The sequence below is a fragment of the Ammospiza nelsoni genome, chromosome 16 (genome assembly GCF_027579445.1).
Source record: "Ammospiza nelsoni isolate bAmmNel1 chromosome 16, bAmmNel1.pri, whole genome shotgun sequence".
Lineage (NCBI taxonomy): Eukaryota > Metazoa > Chordata > Aves > Passeriformes > Passerellidae > Ammospiza > Ammospiza nelsoni.
In genome coordinates, this window is record NC_080648.1 from 16808538 (window position 1) to 16829111 (window position 20574).

The window sequence follows — 20574 nt, forward strand, 5'->3', positions numbered from 1 at the left end:
CAGGCCAAGTGTTTTCAAAACTTGGATTCTTCCTGGCAAGTGCTGTGAGAAACTCTGAGCACATCATGTGTTTGATTTTGCTTCCCCATTCAAAATTGAGGCCGGCAATTAGTTAAAGCATTTAAATATTTGTAAACCACAACAATACAGGAGTCATTTCCTCTTTTCCAAATAAAAATTGTATCAATCCAATTTACTTCATGATTATTTAACATCCATAAGATCATTTCTCTCCTCTGGTAGAGACTCACAATTAACACCAAGAACACAAATTAACAAACCCTGGTTTTCAGACATTCTTGAGGCAAAGGTTTTATGGGAGAATCTTAAGGGCTGAGGGCCTTTACAAGTACAATTTTTCCATGGTAATTTTGAATTTTGAAATGCAGGAGGCTGATACAGTCCTCAAAGGAGAAATGGAAGGAAATGACAGAGCATCAGCAATCTTGCTGTGTCCCTGCCTGAGCCCAGCAGCCTTTGCACGTTTTGGAGCACATGGAGCACACTCCAGGCCAGCTCTGCCTATAAAGCCAGAAAAATCCTGCTTGTGGTTTCTGAATTAGTGACAAAACCACAGCGCCTCCTTCTCTCTGTACACTCACTGCTGGCCCCAGCAGCCAGGCACGACTGCAGTGTGGCTGTGAGACCTCAGCTCAGGCCGGGGCACTCCTCACAGCCTCCCCACCTGAGCCACTCCACACAACAGGACTTTCCTCCTCTACCAGGACAAAAAACACCCCAAAAAAGCTCAGCCACCAGCTAGGTGCCAAACACTAGGTTTGGAGAACCAAATACTATGATTTTTTTTCCCCTCTTCCTCTTCTTAATTCACCTCTTGTTTTCAGCGTTTGCTTCACATCTAAGCCACAAAATACCAACATCTGACGTTTCAAAACATTTCTCAGGAGCCGCAGTTTATAAACTGGCCCAGCACAGCACAGATACAAACTTTCTCTGCTCCCTGCATGCAGGGTTCATCACACGCCATTAATTTCACACAATGTGAAACTCTGTGAAATACAAACAGCATTGAGGCAAGGAATGCTCTCTTGGCAGGCCAGGAAGGCAGCTGAGTTCCCCCTTCTGGCTTTCAGAAATTCAGATTAAGAGAAGGCTTTGCTACACCAGTACCCAGCTAAGCTGCTGCACAAATGAAGCCTTGAACTGCCACCAACACAGGAAAAGGTTTAATTTGTACATCACAACACTGGCTCATCCTTTGCTGGGAAATGAGACAACTGCAGCCTTGGTTTGGATTCCTCAAAGCTGCTTTTCCCTTCCCCATTTCTTCAGTGCTTCAGATAATTACATAAAGAGCCCAAGATTTATTTATCTTGTGAGATATCTGAGCAAGAATTTTGCTACAAAACCTAAAAAATACAAAGTGTTCATGCAACAGGCTCAACTGCTCATTAATAATCAATGCAGAGATGTTTGGTCAATAAAATCAGCCTGAAATTTAAAATTCTATTAGCAGCTGCTTCAATTATTTTGTCCCTTCAGCTCTCCCTTTATTTCTGTGCTGGAAATGAAGCCATAGAGAAAGTCAATGATCAAAATCTGCTGCTTTTACTTTCATTTCAAGGAACATCAGGAATAAGCAACCCACTCAGATTTTATTTGCCCTCTCCTCATTTGAGACACTTAATGGGCTCCTGGCCCCCTCCCTTTCTCCTTTTAAAATTCATATATTTTGTGTCTATACCTCCAATTAAATGTGCTGAGCTCTCTTCCCTCTAGAGTAAGAAGCATCACAAAACCTGTCAGCACATTGGGTATAACCCCACAAACACATTCTGCTGAAAAACCCTGAAAATGCTGCAGGGATCCCAAATCACTCAAACCCCAAACCTGCTTCAAGTTTGTGCTGAACAAAGTGTGCCCAGGTTGGGCACCTGTTTCTTGCTGATTCCAGGTGTATTTTGTATTTATACCATTTGTAAAATATTACATAAATGGAGAGAAGTATGAGGCCAGATTTTCTTTTTTGTTTTTTTTTAAGGGGTATAATAAGGGGTTTAATAAGGTTTTCTCTATTGTTGCTAACATTGGTGAGCAGTTGTTTATGTTGGAAAGTAAATCTGACCAATATCACAGAGTTTCAGGCTCTCACTGAAACTGGAAAGGTGATTTGGGGCCAGGCTGTCTTTTGTTTCCCTAAAGACTTACAGAAACAGAAATATCAAAGCTCCACAGGATTATTTCTAAAAGTGAGCTGGATATCCTTGAATCTACCAGAGAAAACATTTTGACTTGCCTGAATTTTACTTTTAAATTCTAGAAAAATAACTGCAGCACAATCTGCTTTAGCCATTATACCAGCAGAGCTTTTTTCCTACGTTTTTTACACTGAACTGTACTTTGAATTATATCAAGATTGCCAACTCTGTGCATGAGGCCATGACAAACATGAACTCCAATATTTTAGTCCTTTTCCCCCCAGTACTCTCTGAGGGCAGGCAGGGCTGGTTCTCACTCCAGAGGGAGATTTTATCATCACTTTGTATTTCACAACACATTTCACACGGATCACATGGTTGCCACAGGTAAGAGGACATTTCACAAGAGGTTCTGTAAGGTCACCTCAAGCCCTGTTTCACCAGGGAACAAATGAAACATCTCCTTAACCAAACCAAGGGAAGAAAAGTTAAAATTCTAAAGAACATCTCTATTTAATGCATATTTAAATGAGCACTATTAAAATTAGACACCCAAGCAGGGATTTTGCAGAGAGCTAGATACACTTTGTTCAATCAGAACATAGAAAATCTCATCTACCTGCATGTTTTACCCACAGAAATATTTCTTTTCATTTAACAGACCCTTACAATTTAATTCTTAGATGACACTTTCAGCTTGAAAGCAGATAAGTCATGGAAAGTTGTTTGTCCTCAACTGAAGTGATGGGACAAGGGGGAATAGCCTCAAAGTCATAGAGAGAAGGTTTAGATTAAATTTTGGGAAGAATTTAATCTCCTGTGAGGGTGGGGAGGCCCTGGCACAGAGAAGCTGAGGCTGCCCCATCCCTGGAAGAGCCCAAGGCCAGGTTGGAGCGCCCTGGGATGGTGGAAGGTGTCCCTGCCATGGCAGAGGAATGAAATTAAATTATCTTTAAATTCCCTTCCAACCCAAACCACTCTGTGACTCCGAGGTTCTAAGGCAGGCATAAAAAGTTCTCTTTTTGATGCATTCCTTGATTTCAGTTCTAAAACACACACAAAAGGATCAGTCACCAGTTCCACGAGTGTTAACTGAGACATTTGCATGTGTGCAGAAACGCTGCCCAGTCCAGGCGCTTAATCTCATTCCAGGCAAATTATTGCAAGCACATGATGTGGAATTACTGCCTGCTGACTGTGGAACTGCAGCCCAGGACACCTGATCCAGGAGAAATGCTCAATACAGAATAAACTGAACAAAATGCTAACAAATCTGCAGTGACAGTGAATGTATTCCATGTCAGAACTTTGCATTTCACAGTCCCAGCCATCTCTGACACTGTCAGATGAGATCCATGTCCTAAAAATGGTTTTCTAAACCAAGACACTAAAAGGGAATATGAGATATTCCCTTTTTTGTGGATTTCAAGCACTACCAAACTTCAAAGAGTGAAAACTATTCCAATAATATTTTATTAATCTTAAAACAGTCCTACAAAAATGAAGCAGCTCTCTACATCTGAAGAATGTATATTTGACACACTTTCAGCAATGTCAAAGTCAGCATGAAACCAGCAAAGAAGCCTAAATTTTGCTGCACAGTTAAACCAAGGATTAGCACCTTTGGAATTACTAAGTCTGCAAAATTAAGCAGCAGAGTTGCCAAAACTTGTACTTTTCCTCTCAATTTACTTTTAAAGAAACACAATGTAAAAAGAGATTCTAAAAAACATGTTGTTAAATACAGCTCTACCTTATGTCCAAAATGTCCAAACAAATGCTGAAAAACAGGAGTACTATTGTAGATGCAAATATTATGCTTTATTTCAAGTAAAGCCAGATGCCTCAAGACAAGTATTTACCATTCCTTCTGTCAAGAACAGGAACAAAATGAAGTTTCTGTTATTCCATAGCGCTCAAGTACAGGTCTGACTAGAATCTTTAATTTTCAATTCCAGGTCACTGTCACAAAACAACTGACAGACCAAAAGCAAACAGGTTTCTTTCTTTCAGAAACCCTGTGGAGAATCATCCTGCACAATCCTTTGGTAAGTAACACTGTTTTACCTGTGATTATGTTGAATTAATTGGGTTCACATGGTAGAAAGGTAGAACCTGAGTGAGTGGCAGGAAGCAGATTCTCAGCATAATAGCTGCAAACAGGGAGTGTTGACAACTTTCTACATCAAATAAGCAGGGCTGGAGGGAGGCTGGGAACGCTGAAAGCAAAGTTTCTGTTTCCAAGGCTTGTGCAATGAGCTGCGAGGTTTTAGGGCTTTCATCTGCCTGAAGAAAATCTGCCCCACTGAGAGATGGGGCAGTCACAGGCAGGAAAGAATTACCCTTGGGGGCAAGAAGCCTCCACACTCTTCTCTCTCTCTGGAGACTTTCCAAAGCCACCTGGATGTGTCCCTGTGCCACCTGCTCCAGGTGAGCCTGCCTGGGCAGGGATGATCTCCAGAGGTCCCTTCCAGCCCCTGGCATGCCCTGATTCCCAGGCAGGGACAGGAGGGACCATCCTGCTGCAACCCTGCCACCCCTGCTCCAAACCCAGCTCTGCCAGCAGCTCCTGGGTTGGGCCACTGAGCCAAAAAGCCCTGGACATGCTTCCAGAATTACTGGATAATTTGGGTTGGAAAAGGCCTCCAAGGCCACTGAGTCCAAGCTGTGACTGATCCCAGTTTTGTCACCCAGCCCAGAGCAGTGAGTGCCACATCCAGGCTTTCCCTGGACCCCTCCAGGGATGGGCACAGCTCAAGCCTAAGGGTGAAGGGGAAATGGGGTAAAAAGATGAACTCTGGAAACGCTGAGTTCAGTTTGTGTGAGGGCTGTGAACCCAGCAGCAGTGTCACTGCTCTGCTGCTCTGTCACACCAACAGAGCCCCTGGACTGAAGGCACCTCCAGACAGGATTTTCCTCCCTTTCCACAACCACTTAACTCCCCCTGAAATGTGACAAACCCAATTCAGGCTCCTTCATCTCAAAACTACAGAAGCTTCAAAGGCAACTTTGAAGTTTCTTTGCTATAAAACAACAGAACACAGAGAAATCTCCTAAACCAACCTGCTACAAATCCTGGACACAGCTCCAGCTTTGTCTACCAGGGATCAATATTTGCTCCTTAATTCCAATTATATTCCAGTGGGATACTGCAAATCAATTTAAGTGGGAGCTTTAAATATTGTATGTATTTGATTACAACTCTTCTCCAGGATCCCCCACAGGGTGTGAGATAAGAAACCAAAAGCAGAGGAGCAAATCATGGAGCACAACCAGCATGAGGAGACTGGATGTTAGTTGGAATTATCCTGAATTTCAGGAGAGCAGGCACCCTGCTGCTCATGGCACTGAGCTTCATTTTGTATTCATGTATGACTGCTGCAAAATAGACACCAAGTTATAAAAACATCCCATCTTTTGCCTCAATACATCTTCCAGTTTATGATATGGAATAATTGGCAGCATTTATCTTTTGAACACTTCAAGTATTCCTGTACTCACTTGAAAAATAAGGAATGAAAGGCAGAGTTTGCAGCTGGGAGAAGGAAAAGCATTACAGGAATCAGCTTCTCAGCCACAAAACAACTTCAAACGTGCTAACTTCATTAATGACAGAATTTCTGACAGGAGGGAAGGGAGGAATGGGATGTCATATGCTAAAAATTGCTAGATAAAATTCATCTTGTAAGTGACAAGAACAATTTATTGAACCTAGTAGAGAATTTATTGAACAACTTATGAGAAGGTGTAAAACCTCCCCAAATCTCTGCTGTCATGGTTTGTCACTGTGCTCCTGGCCTCTCTATATGCAGCATTTCCCCCAGGAGCTCTGGTGTCTGTCCACCCCATCAGCAATTCCTGACCAGGAATTCTGTCCAGGCTTTTTCCTGCATTACCTGCCTGTGATTGGCAAGAGCTGCATTTACACTGCCAGATCTAAACCTGCAGTTCCTTAAGTACAAGAATAGGTTCAAAGCAACTTATTTTTGTCTGTGGGAGGAATGATCACAAGACAGCCTGGAATGCAACACGAGGCCTTGGTTCCTTTTTTAACCATCCTCTTAATTCACTCCCAAACAAGAAGGGAACAGGAACACAAGCAAGTCAACAGAACCCATGAGGAAAGGCTGAGGCAAGTGAGATTGTTCAGCCTGGGGAAGAGAAGGATTTGGGGTGACCTAATTGTGCCTGAAGGAGCCAACAAGGAACAAGGAGAGGACAATTCCCAAGGGATGGAGCTTCAGGACAAGGGGGAATGTTTTCCCACTGCCAGAGGGCAGGCATGGATGGGATATTGGGCAGGAATTGTTCCCTGGGAGGGTGGGCAGGCCCTGGCACAGCTGGGGCTGCCCCTGGGTCCATGGCAGTCCTGGATGGGAACTGGAGCAGCCTGGGACAGTGGGAGGTGTCCCTGCCATGGCAGGGGTGGCACTGGATGGGCTCTGAATCCCTCCCAACCCATTCCATGGTTCTGTGATGGAGCACACTCAATCTGCACTGGAACATTTCCCCATTTTTCCAGTGAAGAGCACAGGTAGGACACTCATTTTCCTTTAACATCTGACAAAACTGTACTACACACTTCCCCACACCAATCCAAATGGGAAGAGAAAATGAAAACATTATTTTAAAAGAATCCCCATTTCCCCTGCCTGGATTCAAAAGTGCTGCACAGAACCAGGCACCAGCAGGATTTATTTAAGCACATATTTATACAAGTACATATTTATATAAGTATCCCCACATTCCATGCACAACATTTATCCTTTCCTCACACCCAGTGTGAGTGCTGAGCTGGATTCCTGCTAATGGGATTTCTGAGTAAAGCTGAAATAGCACTCCCTGCACCTCATTTGCCATGTGCCTGTGTGGAGGCAGCACGTCACTGCTGCACTCACCTGCCAGCCCCACCATCAACACTGAGTGGAAAAAGCCTGCCCTCCCAGCTGAGCAGCCTGCATTCCAACACACAAAGCACTAAGCCAAGGATGGTAAATCTACTCTAAAATGTGTTTTCAAAGTCACCTCAGCAATAGTTGTTATCATTCTGGATTTAAATAAGTGGGTACTCAATACAAAAATTCTATATGCATCATGATATGATTCTTTCTTGAAGTATCTTAAATAATTGATGCAAAATTCAGATTTTAGTCACTCTTGGGTATAAGCAATGACTGCCCATGACAAAAGAAGTTATGACTTTCTTAGGACCAAAGTTTTCCCTTTTACACTCGCACCTCAGCACTCACCTCCTTATTTTGCTCAAAAATCCCCTTTCTCATTACACCCATTTCTTTAACTCCAGTTTTAAGAAAAGCACTTCAGGCTTTTCTTCCTGCTTCTTTCATGCCATTTCAAGGCTCACAAACATGACAGCAGAAATCATGCAAAACGTGGCTGACAAAAGACTCAAACAATTCAACATCAAGGCAAAAAATGAACAAAGTGAGCAAAAAGCAAAAAGCCAGGTAGTTTGAGCAGTTTGGGCAGGGAGGCAGGAGAGTTCAGTGGCTTCTAAAACAAGGAACAGACACCACTCATGAAATACAGCTCCAAATTAAAGACACCTTTGAAGATGATCCAGAATGGTCAGAGATTATCAAAGCAAGAATTCAGAAAAGAAAACCCAAAAAACCCAAACCAAAACCTACTTGGTGGACAGTGACATGAAACAAAGCAGAAGATTAAACACACTTCTAAAAATAAAGGGGATGGAATTAATTTCACGAGGCCACAAATATAAAAAAGAAAGCAAGAAAACCCTAGAAAGGTTTTAATCAGATTAGCAAGGCTGCTGTCACGGCACTCAGAACGATTTTGTTGGCTGTACCACTTCTGAAGATCAAATCACCGAGGTAGACATGAAAATATTCAGCACTATTTCAATGTTTTGCTGTGTTTTAAAGAGCTCTGACTGCCACATCATTTACAGCATGTACATTCCAAGGAAATATCTTGTCTGAGAAGTATGAGAGGCATTTAATTTTCCAGCAGGCTCTGGAGATGGGACAGCATGGCAAGGGGCCTGGGAGAAATGAGTGGACACAAAAACACAGGTCTGCTCCTGTGAACTGCACAGGAATCCTCACACTGATGCCCAAATTGGATTAAGATCAGAAAACCCTGGGATTTTTGTACTGCTCTGAGGTGGCAGAAAAAGGAATTTCCTGCTCTCAAAGGGTGGTTCCATCAATACCCTGTGGCTCCCTTTTGGACAGAGCATAAATCAACATTTCCCACCTCGAAATCCTGCAGGGGTGAAGTAAAACAGAGTTGTTTGATGATTGTTTGATATGTGCCTTGTCAAAAGCAGCATTTCTATAACACAGGTATTATCAGAAAGGTTCAGCTGCCCAGGAATTCTTGTCTGGCCCCATCCCCTGACACCCCTGGGGGTATTTATGGGGATTAATGGGATCCCCTCTCAGTCCTCCCCTCTCCACACTGACCAGGCCCAGCTCCTGGAGTCTCTCCTCACTGGAGATCTTTCCTCCCTGTGCACTACCTAAAGCCAATTCCCCCTTTTCCCTTTTTCCCCCTTTTCTTCTGCAACTTTCAGACCTGATTTTATTCTTCCCAATCTTTTTTTACCTTTCTAACCCTCACCAAATCCAGCATCTCTTCTGAACAATTTTGTTGAAGCCTCAAACCCAAATGTTCATTTAAATGACTGGAAATTTAGGAGGTAATGAGTGTAAAATCATAAATTATGTATGGTTTGTATCCATTACTTCTGTGGCAGGTTCAAATCCAATCTGTGAATCTGATCTCAGTGTTTATTAATAGAAGATTTTAGTCCCTTCCTGTTGCCCAGGTGATTTCATTCTCTTACAAGATTGTTGGCTGTTTCTGAACAAAAACTGTGATAAATCCCAAATATTGGGAAGGCAGGGAAAATTCAACAAACACTCCACTTAATTAAAAAGTAAAATATTGAGTATTGTCCCCAAATTTTGACTATTAGCTGCATTTGGAAAGAAAGTGGGCCCTTGCTTGTTAATACTTTAGAATATAGAAGAGCAAAAGTCGTAATACTTCTACTTTAACCCGCCTGAAATCAGTGGATTGCAACAGGAATGGGAACAGCTGATTTCAAATAAAATTCCCACAAAATTGCCCCCATCCCAGCTCCCTCAGCATGGGCTTGGGTTCAGTGCTGTTAGACCCAGTTCTGCAATATTTTGACATAGTAAAACAATTCATTTTCCTCTTAATAATAGGCACTCAGGCCTGCAAATCCTATTAGCCTTTCCTGGCATAAGAGGTAAAATTCAGGAAGATCCTGGGAATGAAACATTCACACATTAACTCATCAACAGTTTCCAAAGAAAATGAAGGCAAACCTGAACAGCCTGAAAGGAAAGGTTTGTTCATTTCATTTGAAGCTGGATACATTAAAAAATTGCAAATGAGTAACCCTTAGGTTCTGGCCAAGGAGATCAACCCCAAAGTCTGAGGTGCAACCACCACAGCAGCTGTAAAAAACCTCACAATCTATTATTTTACATTTTAAAAGAGGTCAGATTTTGTCCTGTGCATATATAAAGGACCCTGAACTTCCCTAAATACAACTGGGATTGATTCTCAGCAGTTTCTCATTAATATTCTGGATCACACAGAAACCCAAATGTCCCATTCTACTCCATTATTATGAATATGCTGCATAACCCATACAGCTTGGAAAAAAACCAACCAGTTCAGATTCTTACCCAGTATTCAAAAAAGCTCTCAAAACTATTTGGATCTGTTTCATCAAAGAACAATTTATAAGGTTTACATATTTTCTTCAATTCTGCCATGGTTTTCCAGGTTAATATTAAGGGGCTGATGATTTGAAAATACAGCTTGGTCTCTCTGCTTGCTCAGAGAGATCCTGAATGGTGCAACTTTGCAGCATTCTGCCTTTTCAAAATTAAAATTTAGGGCTGCTGTTCAACCTTACCCTTCTCCTAACCCTTTCCTTTTGTGCAAAGTGTGTTCAGTTTTTCAGACTATGTCACAGCACAGGATTCCTGCAGACACTGAGCTGTTCACACCCAGATTTTACAGGAGGGCTTTGCAGTGCTGGAAGCAGATGTCCTGGCCTGCTGCTTTCATCCCTCCCACCTTGCATCATTTCCAGGCAATAACCTGATATGGCGAACTGAAATATTGGATATTTCACTAGCAAACCAGTCATAAAGCATTTAAAGACATTTCAGTGTCACTTAACAAGGAAATATTTAGTCAATCTACTACTATTACAGTTATGCTCAAATTGCCATCTGGAAGGCCCAGATTCAAAAATCAGGCTCTGGATCCCGGGCTCAGCTCAGGGAGGCCGAGTTCATTGTGAAGAAGATGCAATTAAGTCTCCAGGGAAAGGCTTCTGCAGGCTGACATTGGCTGTGCAGCACGCAGCACACTCACTGGGCTGGATAAAAATAACATATTGAAATGGCAGCTGCTCAGCAAAGGAAGAGGATTTGAGCAGGGATAAAAATATACCTTAAAAGAAGGGGAGAAAATGGTAAAATGCCTACTCAAAGCATTAAAAGGTAATGCTGAGTGTACTGAATCACTGTAAGATTCACCTTTTAACCTCATGCAGAAAATATTATTTATTTTATACAGCAAGACAACCTAAGAATGTAATTATTACTGACCTAAACAAATCCAAGGCTAGCACAGCTTAATCACCTCAGCCACAAAGAACACAGCATGGATGGATTTTGTTACATTTGGAAGAATTCCTACTTCTGGTTTTATTACAGAATTCCCAGCCTGCTGCTCTGAACAGATCATTTAAAGATGGAAATTATGTCCCAGAGCCAGCAGGTTCCAAACTGTGGCTGATGTCTCTCACCATGCCCATTTCCCAGTTGTTTTGAAGGGGTGTTTTACACAGTTCCTCTTTCTCTGGCAGCCCATGACAATGTGAAGGGGGTGCTGTTAGTGTCACACACTAAACTCAAGCTGAGGCAGGATTAAACCTCTCACAAGATAGCAGTGAGACCTATTAGATCATCTGAATTATTTCCGTGCCATTCTGAGCTTGCTCTCCACAGTATGTTTTATTACTGTCTTGCCCAGGCTATTTTTAAAGTCTCAAACCCAGAAGCTTTTCCTTTCTGAGAGTATCCAACTTTAGTTCAAAGCACTGCATGTACTGATTAACCCATTTAAAATGCAAACTGAAAAACTTCTTATGGAGCTGCTGCTGATTTCAATGCAGGTGTTTGAAACAGCAAACAAGATTTGAGCTGACAGCCATAATTTGTCCTATTTAAAGATTTCTATATCCGAGTTTTAAATAAAGATGGGGCAAGAAAAGAGAAAACACGAGACAGGATCTGTGCTAGCAGATGGAAAATAAACACAAAGGGCTCGTGATCAGCAGCCCCACTCCAGGCCTGATGTGGAATGTTTTGTCCCAGCAGTTTACAGTTTTTTTCCAGCTGTATCAGTTGGTTTAACTGAAGGTATTTCCTCTCCTTGCAGACCCCACCCTAGGCAGGGATGATCTCTGCAGTTAGCACGGCCCGGCGGATGCTGGCTTCAATAAAGATCCATTCCTTAAATACCCGACAGGAATTAAGTCACTGAGTGCTGTGCCAGAGCAGCACGGCCAAATTCAGGCACTAAACACTTCTCTGGAAGCAAAGTTCATGTTCTTGCTGAGGAGAGCCTTGAGAAATGAGGCTTCACAACAAAGTATTTTATGGAAAGTCACTTAAATGTCTCATCCTGGCTTTGAGGCTTTTTTTTCTGTACAGTTATATAACAGTTAACTGTGAAACAGAATAATTCACAAGGAATCTAAGGCAGCCCAGGACCTGACTGCTATCCCTGCGTCTCAGTGTGAGACAAGGCACCCAGAACTTTGGAGGAGCCACAGATGACTCTGTAGAGGGGATTAACACGCAGGCTAAAGCAGGAATTAATGCGTGGCAGAACTATTTGTATTCCTCGCTGACATACTTATTCCATCACTCCTAAAACATGCTAAGCACTCAAAAAGAAATATTTCAACTGCAAAGAACCTTTTCAAAGCATTTAAACTAAACATCAAGCTGCTTTCAGAAGTACCCTTGCTTAGCAGCTGACCATAAATACATATGAAGCTGAATTGTTGAATTCAGATTTAAAGGGAGATTTTATTTGTCCCATGGCCACGTCACCTTGGGCCAGATTTCAGAGCTGTGACCTGGTTTGGGAGTACCTGGCAGCTGGATAGAAAGTTTTGGGTCAAATCCCAGGTGCTCAGTCAAGGAAGAACACCTCACTCTTGGTTCTATATGCAATTCTGGGGATGCAGGATATAAACCAAATAAAAGCTGTTAATACTTGGTATTAACAGAAACCTGGTCCCCACTGCATAAGGAGGGAAAGTATTTTGGGGTTTTAATTCATCTGGCATCACTTTCATCCACATCAGGCTCTCCCTGTCATTTCAACAGGGAAATATTTTGTGGTGTTTCTCCCCACACTGAATTTCTGCACAGCTCTGGGGATGGCAATCTCAAGTTGCATTTCCAGACCACAGAGAAGGCAACAAACACAAGTTCTTGCCAGTTTATCAAAGGTTGGTCTTTGGAGCAAGAATCACTATTAAAACAAGTCAGATTTCATTACCACCACAAGCCTTGATATCAAAAGGAATTTACTTGCAGAAACCACAAGTGCAGGTTTGTTTTTTTTTTAGTGGTCTCATGACTGGTAACAAAAGTGAGTGGTTAGATAAGAAGTGTGTGTGAGAATTTGACTGCTCCACTCATACATGTAACCACTGAACTGCAATGGATTACTCATCCTACAGGACATGAAACTACAGCTCTGAATTGTTGACCATAAGCAGTTTTTATTCATACAAAATTATGTGCAGACAATATTTTGAATACTTTTTAAGCTGAGGTATTTCCAAAGCACAACTACCTTTGCCAAAAAACAAAAGGAAAAAAAGGAGATAAATCACAAATAATTTCAATCTCCCTTTTCCTTTCCCAATGGTTCCAAAAAGGTAAAAAAAGACTAAATACTCTGTTTTTCTCAAAGGACATGGATAAACCTTTTTCTTTCCCATGACAGAAAAAACTATGACTTCATCAAGAAAACCCTATTAGGCAAAAAATTACTACTTGCTGAGCTGCACAAGGTTCCTGAGGTTGATCAAAACTCCTGGCCAACAACACAACAGGTCAGCCTGTGGTTGTGCTCTGCACTGCTCTGGACAAGCACAGACACCCTCAGAGCTCCTGTGCTGAAACTGCTTCATTCACACGACCAAAAATCCCATCAGGTGCACAAGGGAAATTCACCTTTCCTACCCACAACTGCAGTCTCTTATTTTCAGTAACCCCCTCTCCCCAGTTATTTGCTGCAGGAAATAGTCTCTGTCTAAATTTACCTTTCAGTGAATCATTTTCAGCCCTCATTATGTCAATTAGGGAGTTCTCCAGTGAGTGCATGTCAAAAGTCCTCGTGCGATCCTGCAAGAAAACACAAACAGAGCCAGTGTTAAAAACAAGCACCTAAAACACAAAAACTTCCAATTTCTTCTACATAAACACAGCAGAATTAAGCAAAAATTAAGGAAAAACCATATACCAAAGGATAGATTAATATTACAAATTTCCTCTGATAGGTGAATATTAAAAATTACAATATTATTAAATATGAATCTGATCTATAATAATCTAACCATAACCAATGAAGTCTAACATCAACTATTTCTCCTTCCTATTAACCAAAGCAATCATTGTACTCATGCCCAGGTCAGACTTTCCTCAACCAAACAATAAATTCCACACAGTACAAATCTGATGGGATAGAAGCAAAACACAATGTAAAATACCCTGGCACTGCTTTAATTTAATTGGCAAATTCAGAATAACTGAAATTCCTTGTAATCTTTGAAATCTTTACAGGATCATAAAAGGAGGCAAAAAATCACTTTAATTCCCAATATTATTCACAATTCACACTTTCTGTGTATTTATATATTTGGATTTGGATAGAATTTTATACAATTACACTAATCTACCCTGATTTTAATTTTTTTTTTGTCCAAGAAGCTCTCTACCATCAGCTTTAAAGATTTTATTTCATTCCTGTTCTAAGGAATTCCCTCTGAATGGAGCTCAAGCATTGGGAAATCTCTGTTCAAACAAGAGAAATTTTGGACATTTTTGCTCTTTTCCTTCTCCACAACTCTTGTTATTCCAGCACTGAGTGTGTTTTTTGTCCCTAACACTGGCTGTGAAGCTGAAATTTCTCCAAAGCACACAGATCCAGCTTGGAATATTTTGAAAGGCAGTGGTGAGTTATAAAGTGCTTTATTTCAGTGCTGAAGCAGCAGTGATTGTGTGTTGCAAGGGCCATTCCTGATTTCACTGATCCCTCATTCTGGACTTTAAATACCTCAAACCATTCCAAGAGCAGGAACTCACCAGCTCCTGATCCATTTCCAAGTTGTAAATTACATTCTGATCACTAAAAAATACCATTTTTCAATCGAATTTCCTGGTATTTTTCCCTTCTTCAGAACAGTTTATTACTGAGACAGAACAGGCCACGTACTCCAACCCGGATGTGCTGTGTCTCAAATAGCATTAAAAAGGCCAGAGTTTGGAACCAGTTCCTTTATTAAGTCTAGCAAATATCAAATTTGCTATAAAAAGCACAGCACTGCCCTGTCTCCCCACAGGATTGATTTCCTTGGTCATTTCTATTACAAGATAATTGAGGCACCTTAGAGAAAATATCAGCAACGTTCAAATCCTTCAATTTTGTGCTTTTCTTTCAGAGATTTCCTACAGTTTTCTGCCTGTCCTAGCAGATTTAATTTATTGGTTTGGTTTAAACATTGCTATTTCTTACCTATTTCAAAGTCTAGTTGCATTAAAATCCCTTAGCAGGAGTGAGTACAAGCCCTCAGGTTTTGGATCCATTAGGATCCAACAGTTGAGTAACTCAGGAATGGATATTAAATTAAAAGGCAACCTCTGCATTTCCAGCAGTCCTCAGAAAATGACAAAAATAGCCTAAAACACAGGTGGGAGCATTTACTGCAAACCTGATGTCCCTCAGCAGCTTCTCCTTCCTGAATTCTTGTGTTAACCTCAAGCCCACCCCATGAACAGCTACAAAACTCGAATTTCACCAAGTGCAGAACCTCAGCAATTCCAAATCTTGGTGGAATTGTGGCACTTCACATTTCAGTTGTGTGAGAGACACAAAGGAAGTGACCCAGGCCAAGCAATCCCCAGTTTATTGAGCCGAGCACCTGAGCCTGAAGCAACTCTCTTCTCTCTAAAATATCTGTGTTATGTTGGCCTGAGCTGCTGCAATGCTCATTTTTAATACTGAGAACAGAGAATTTAAACATTTGAAGGGACAAAATGGAATTGAACTGGTTGGCTCACAAGGAAGTGCATTCTCCAATGGAAGCATTTGGTGCTGAGGAATTTATTTTCCTTTTCAAGTGAACCACAAGCTGTCCCTCTTCCAGGGTGAGGTCCTTAAGCTGCAAATCACACTGCAAACACTTTAAAACACAACCCTGCACAGTGATACAACAGATTAACTGGTGATATTTCCCTCCCAGGAAAAGGAGGAATGGCTAAAACTTGGCATAGATGAGGAAGACTCTGTACATCAACCCAGTGAAAAGATCTCAGGCCTAAATAAAACCCAGCCAAGGTGCCAAGCTCAGCTGGGTCACAGGTCTGCACAGTGCTTCATATTAAAAAAAATCCATTAATTTAGTTGATTATTTGCATTGACAGGTTGAACATTACTAGAGATAGAGAAAGTCACCATTGGTAGTTTTGAGAATTTTATACAAATTAAAGTCATTTTTATAATGAAACTACTTTGAAAACAGCAGCACAGATTTCATCAGTCTTATCTTGTAAGATAGAACCATATCTGAAATATATCCATTTATTATGCACCTAAAAAAAAATAAAGGCTGGTGAAGGTTAGTGGGGGTGGCCAAACCTCTGAAGACATTTATAACTCTGCATTTCATCCCAAAAGCTCTAATCCAAAAATAGCTTTAATAATCCATCTAAATAATAGCTAATCCATCTAATAGCTCTAATAATTCATCCAAAAATAGCTCTAATAATCAAAATATTGAACACAAACCAGTAGCTAAATGTGAGCTTTTTTATATTACTTATTTAGCACATAAACCACACTGAACTTAGGGAAAAAATGTTTTCTTTAAAAGATTTCATGTAGAAAGAATTAATAACAATATGGTGATGGTTTTAATGAAGCAATTCACAAAGTTACAGTGCTTTGGAGCTGGATTGCTGCTTTGCACTTATTTATTGATAAATAAAATATACAGGGGTAATGACTACCCTGGACTAAAGCAGAATATGTACAATTCAGTAACAAAATGTGGCAACCACAGCCTGGTATTATTTACCTGGGTTCTAAAAGAACTTGGCTTTACACAAGTTTGTTTAGGGTGTCTAAAATGTTGCTTTATCAGAGGGCTCAAATAGAACTGAATCATACAGACATCAGGTAAACACGAGGCCACAATAAAAACTTCAAAAAAGAAAACCCAAACAAACAAAGCACAAAGCAAATTAAACAAACTAAAGCCACAAAACAACCAAAAAGAAAGAAATCAACCTGCAGTCTTAATACATGACTGTGTTGAAAATTTCAGCCAACATCCCAGAAGAGATTCATTAAACATAATTTGGAATAAGCAGAGCTGTTTGCACAATGTACAAGAGGTGACAGCCTCCAGATCTGGGGAAAAATGACTTCTTGAGCCTGTAAATGTCTACAATGACCAACAAACCATTTGTGAACTCTACCCTGGCCATCTCTGCCTACAAAACAATTAAATTCTAATCCCTATTATAATTTTATTTCTCATCCCTAAAGAAAGTCACTTGGTGCATAACATGTCTGACATACACTGGGTCATCCTCCCATGCAAAAGAAATTCCACAGGAATTTTTCCTTTACAGGAAGATCATACTTTGAATTTTAAAATCCCATGCATTAATTCTCCTGCACATCAGAAAAATGCACATTTAATTTAACTACTAACTCTGTATAAAGTCACTATATTTAGCCTGCACCCACAGCATTACCTTCACCTGAATAATTTAATTAAGATGCCAGAACCTGAGAGCACTTCCCAGGATGGGCCTCCCAGTGGTAAATCCCAAAGTGCACCAAAAAATCAAGGTCTGAACACTTAAAATAAGGTTGATCTGAAGTCCAAGGCATCAGTAATAATGCAAAAGATGTCATTGCATGAAGCAATTTATTGATCAGCATTTATGGAGCAGGTGTAGTTGTAAATCTGGGGCTTGTTTTAGATATTGAAATCTTTGTCCAAATCAAAAACCTCACAGCTACATTTGTACCTTAATTACAGCAGGAGAAGCCTGAAACTTTCTGAAACCCTGTTCCCATTTCCCACAACTCCACAGCCACATGTCTCAGGCACAGTATCACCATATTTATCATCATAAATACAACTTCCACATTTCTCTTTCAATTGCAACACAAATTTGGACTGGATTCTGCTTCTGGGGAAGCTTCTCCTCCTTCCCAGCACCCTGTATTCCAGCTCCCAGTCCATACCAGTGAATTAAAGGCTTTGAATAAACAGGTTTTTCCTGAAAGGATGTTGCTGCATTCTGCCCAGATCATCTTTTATAGCTTCACCAGGGAACAATAAGAGCTGGAAAAATGAAGTGGCACAAAACACAAAGTTTAGTCCAACTTTTTAAGTGCTAGAAATGACAAACCTTTACTGGAAATGTTTGTAATGTGTGATTCTATTTTAGCTGCACATTAAGTTTATCATGCATCTTCCACAATATCTTACATTCTCATTCTTTGCTGGGCTGCAACTTTCAAAGCAAAATGCTTAATAAGAGTACTCCTTTTAATCCTAGGAAAAAGACAAACATAACTCAAATAGCTTCTTAACAAAAGCTCTCTTTAAACAGAAACCCTGAGGTCAAAACCACACAGGAGGGCCAAAGCCCAAGTATGAACGTCAGTAGTAAGTTTATAAAACAAGAACAGTGTTAACTTCCACAGCACTTAACTTGTGCATGTCATACCACATTAGAGTGCTGCTAATCCCACAGATCAGTAGCTGTGGGGAACAGCACACAAAACACTAATTACTGCACAGCTGATGGAGTTACACAAAAATGGGGGAACGGGTTTAAAAACCCAGCTTCAAGGATTTGCCCTGTTTTCAAGTAATACCTTGAAATTATTGGGAATAATTGCTGCTGCTAGAATAAAAAAATTAAATTCTGCAAAACAAATAAGCTCTTTTTGTGCAGCCAGCCATCGTGAGTTATGAAAAGGTTCCTCAAACCCAAATATTAAAACAAAGAACAGTAAAGAAATTTATTTGCAAGATCCCTTCAAGAGGAAAGTTTGGCAAACTCACTCAAGAGGCTATTTTTTTAATTCCAGCTCCCTGTGAATTTGTTTAATGCACTTATTAAATCAGGCCATTTCTATGGGCAAACAAACGCTGACGTAGAGGTCGGAATTCAAACACGTTTTGTAATCACAAATGTGTTTTCTCAAACATTCCATATCTGCCTGGGGGAAGAGCAAGTCTCCCTGGCACAGGCCCTGGCTGCATTTGGAAGGGGTTATATACCTGGAAACCAGCCACTGGGGAAGAAAGGAAAAAACATTTTGAACAAGTGGATACAATGAACTGCTCTCATGTACAAAATTCTTTGAAATGGGCAGTTATTTTCGAGCCTGATTCCAGGAAGAAACACAAATTCTTTTTAAGCATTTTTACAGAAAGCTGAGCACTATTGCTTCACTCGCTTGTGCCTTCAGAGAGCCATTTAAAAAACATCCTCACGCACTGAAGATGAGATCTGGAAAGCTGGAAATGCCTATCAAAGCAAGATTTATGCATTGCATAACAGGCAGGATGTTCCACTCATGAGGAAGTGCAAGTACACAGCCAAAGGAAAGCCAAAACAATCTTGAAGGCAGCGCTGCCGTGAAACGCAATTACTGAGCACCAACTTTGTCACTGCTGCTGGGAGAGAAGGACAAGGAATTATTCTTAAGAATCACTAACTTGGGAAGGTGCCACAGTCCCACTCAAAGCATTTTCATATATTAATTCTCATGGAAGGCTGTGAGAGCCAAAAGACTCTGTTTTTTTGCTTTTTAATTTGAATTCAGGAACCATTTTTTCATTTGGAGACCATTTCCTTTTCAAACGAACACACAAAGAACAATGGCTTTTCTCTTTTCAAAAGATCTTTGAAGGGGGGAGCCTGCCCAGTGGCTAAAGCACAACATCAAAAGTTAATTTCATTAACAGATCTGGTTAAGTCTTCTCTGACCTTGCTGCCAGTTCCATCCCTGCAAGAGGTTCCTGCAGCCAGTGTGGTTTGGGAATTGCAGGAGACAGGATTCCAAATGCAAAACACTCAGAGCACAGGGTTTGCATGCAGCTCTCAGTGCCAAGGCAAGGCATCATCAAATTGCAAGGTTATCAAACTGATCACCACAGTATTTTCCTTTCATCTGCACCATTTGGAGCACCCATTTCATCCCATGGGATGGGCAGGGATGTTTGAAGGGAGCAGGAGTTCACATCAGTGGCTCACAGGGAAATTATGTGATGCCAGCCTCTCCAAAGAGGAAAAGAGCTCTTAGTCCTGGTCACCCCAAGATTTCCATCAAAACACAGCCAGAATCCTGTGTGCCACCAGGCTCTGGAATAGACACAACCTCTGAGGAAAAGAAAAAAAGAAAGCAATCCCCAAATATTTGCAATTGCTGGTTTACATTTTGCCTTCTAAAGAAACTCATTTTCACTAGATTGCAGCACCACTTGTTAATGATTTAAGCAGCAAAACATAAATATTAAATGAAAGGGATTGTTGTATCAAATTACTCCATTATGTTGCTGCAGCAAAGACAGCTTTCAATTATTTCCTAAACAGGAATCTAAGAAGATTCCAGTAACAAAATAGCCTTGTCCAGTACATGATTGCATCAGCAAGGATACTTCAGGGGCAGAGAGAGAGAGAAAGACAGAGAGAGATGCTTGAACACAAATAGTAATAAGCAAAATTCTGCTTTGAGTCAGGAATAGAATCAGCATAGTCAAGAAAAAAAATAAAAAGACATCTAAGGTCAAATTTTACATCATTTGTTTCCAGTGATTCAAAAATTCACCGTGCTTTCAACACTCAGCTAAAGTGACCAAAGGAGCTAAAGATTTTATACAAAAGAAAAAAAAAAAGTTGTCCAAGATGGCTTCAAAATTAATCAGCATCTTTCTAGGGCTGCGGTGCTGAAGTCCTGCTCTGCTGCCCTGCCCTCTTCCTCACACAAGTGATGGTAACAGGCTGGAGAGCACTTCCCTCCACACTTTCCTTTTCTTGGC

At 40.8% G+C, this 20574-nt stretch overlaps 1 protein-coding gene across 3 annotated transcripts in view; it reads right to left on the reverse strand.

Annotated features, from left to right (window-relative positions):
- The window catches only part of CPEB4 (cytoplasmic polyadenylation element binding protein 4), a 37913-nt gene that overhangs the window by 12897 nt on the left and 4442 nt on the right, over window positions 1–20574 (reverse strand). For all 3 annotated transcript variants that reach the window (XM_059483435.1, XM_059483433.1, XM_059483434.1), the window contains exon 2: window positions 13546–13627. In XM_059483435.1, the coding sequence (XP_059339418.1) occupies window positions 13546–13606 (61 nt within the window). In that variant the 5' untranslated portion in view covers window positions 13607–13627. The remainder of the gene's footprint in view (window positions 1–13545; window positions 13628–20574) is intronic.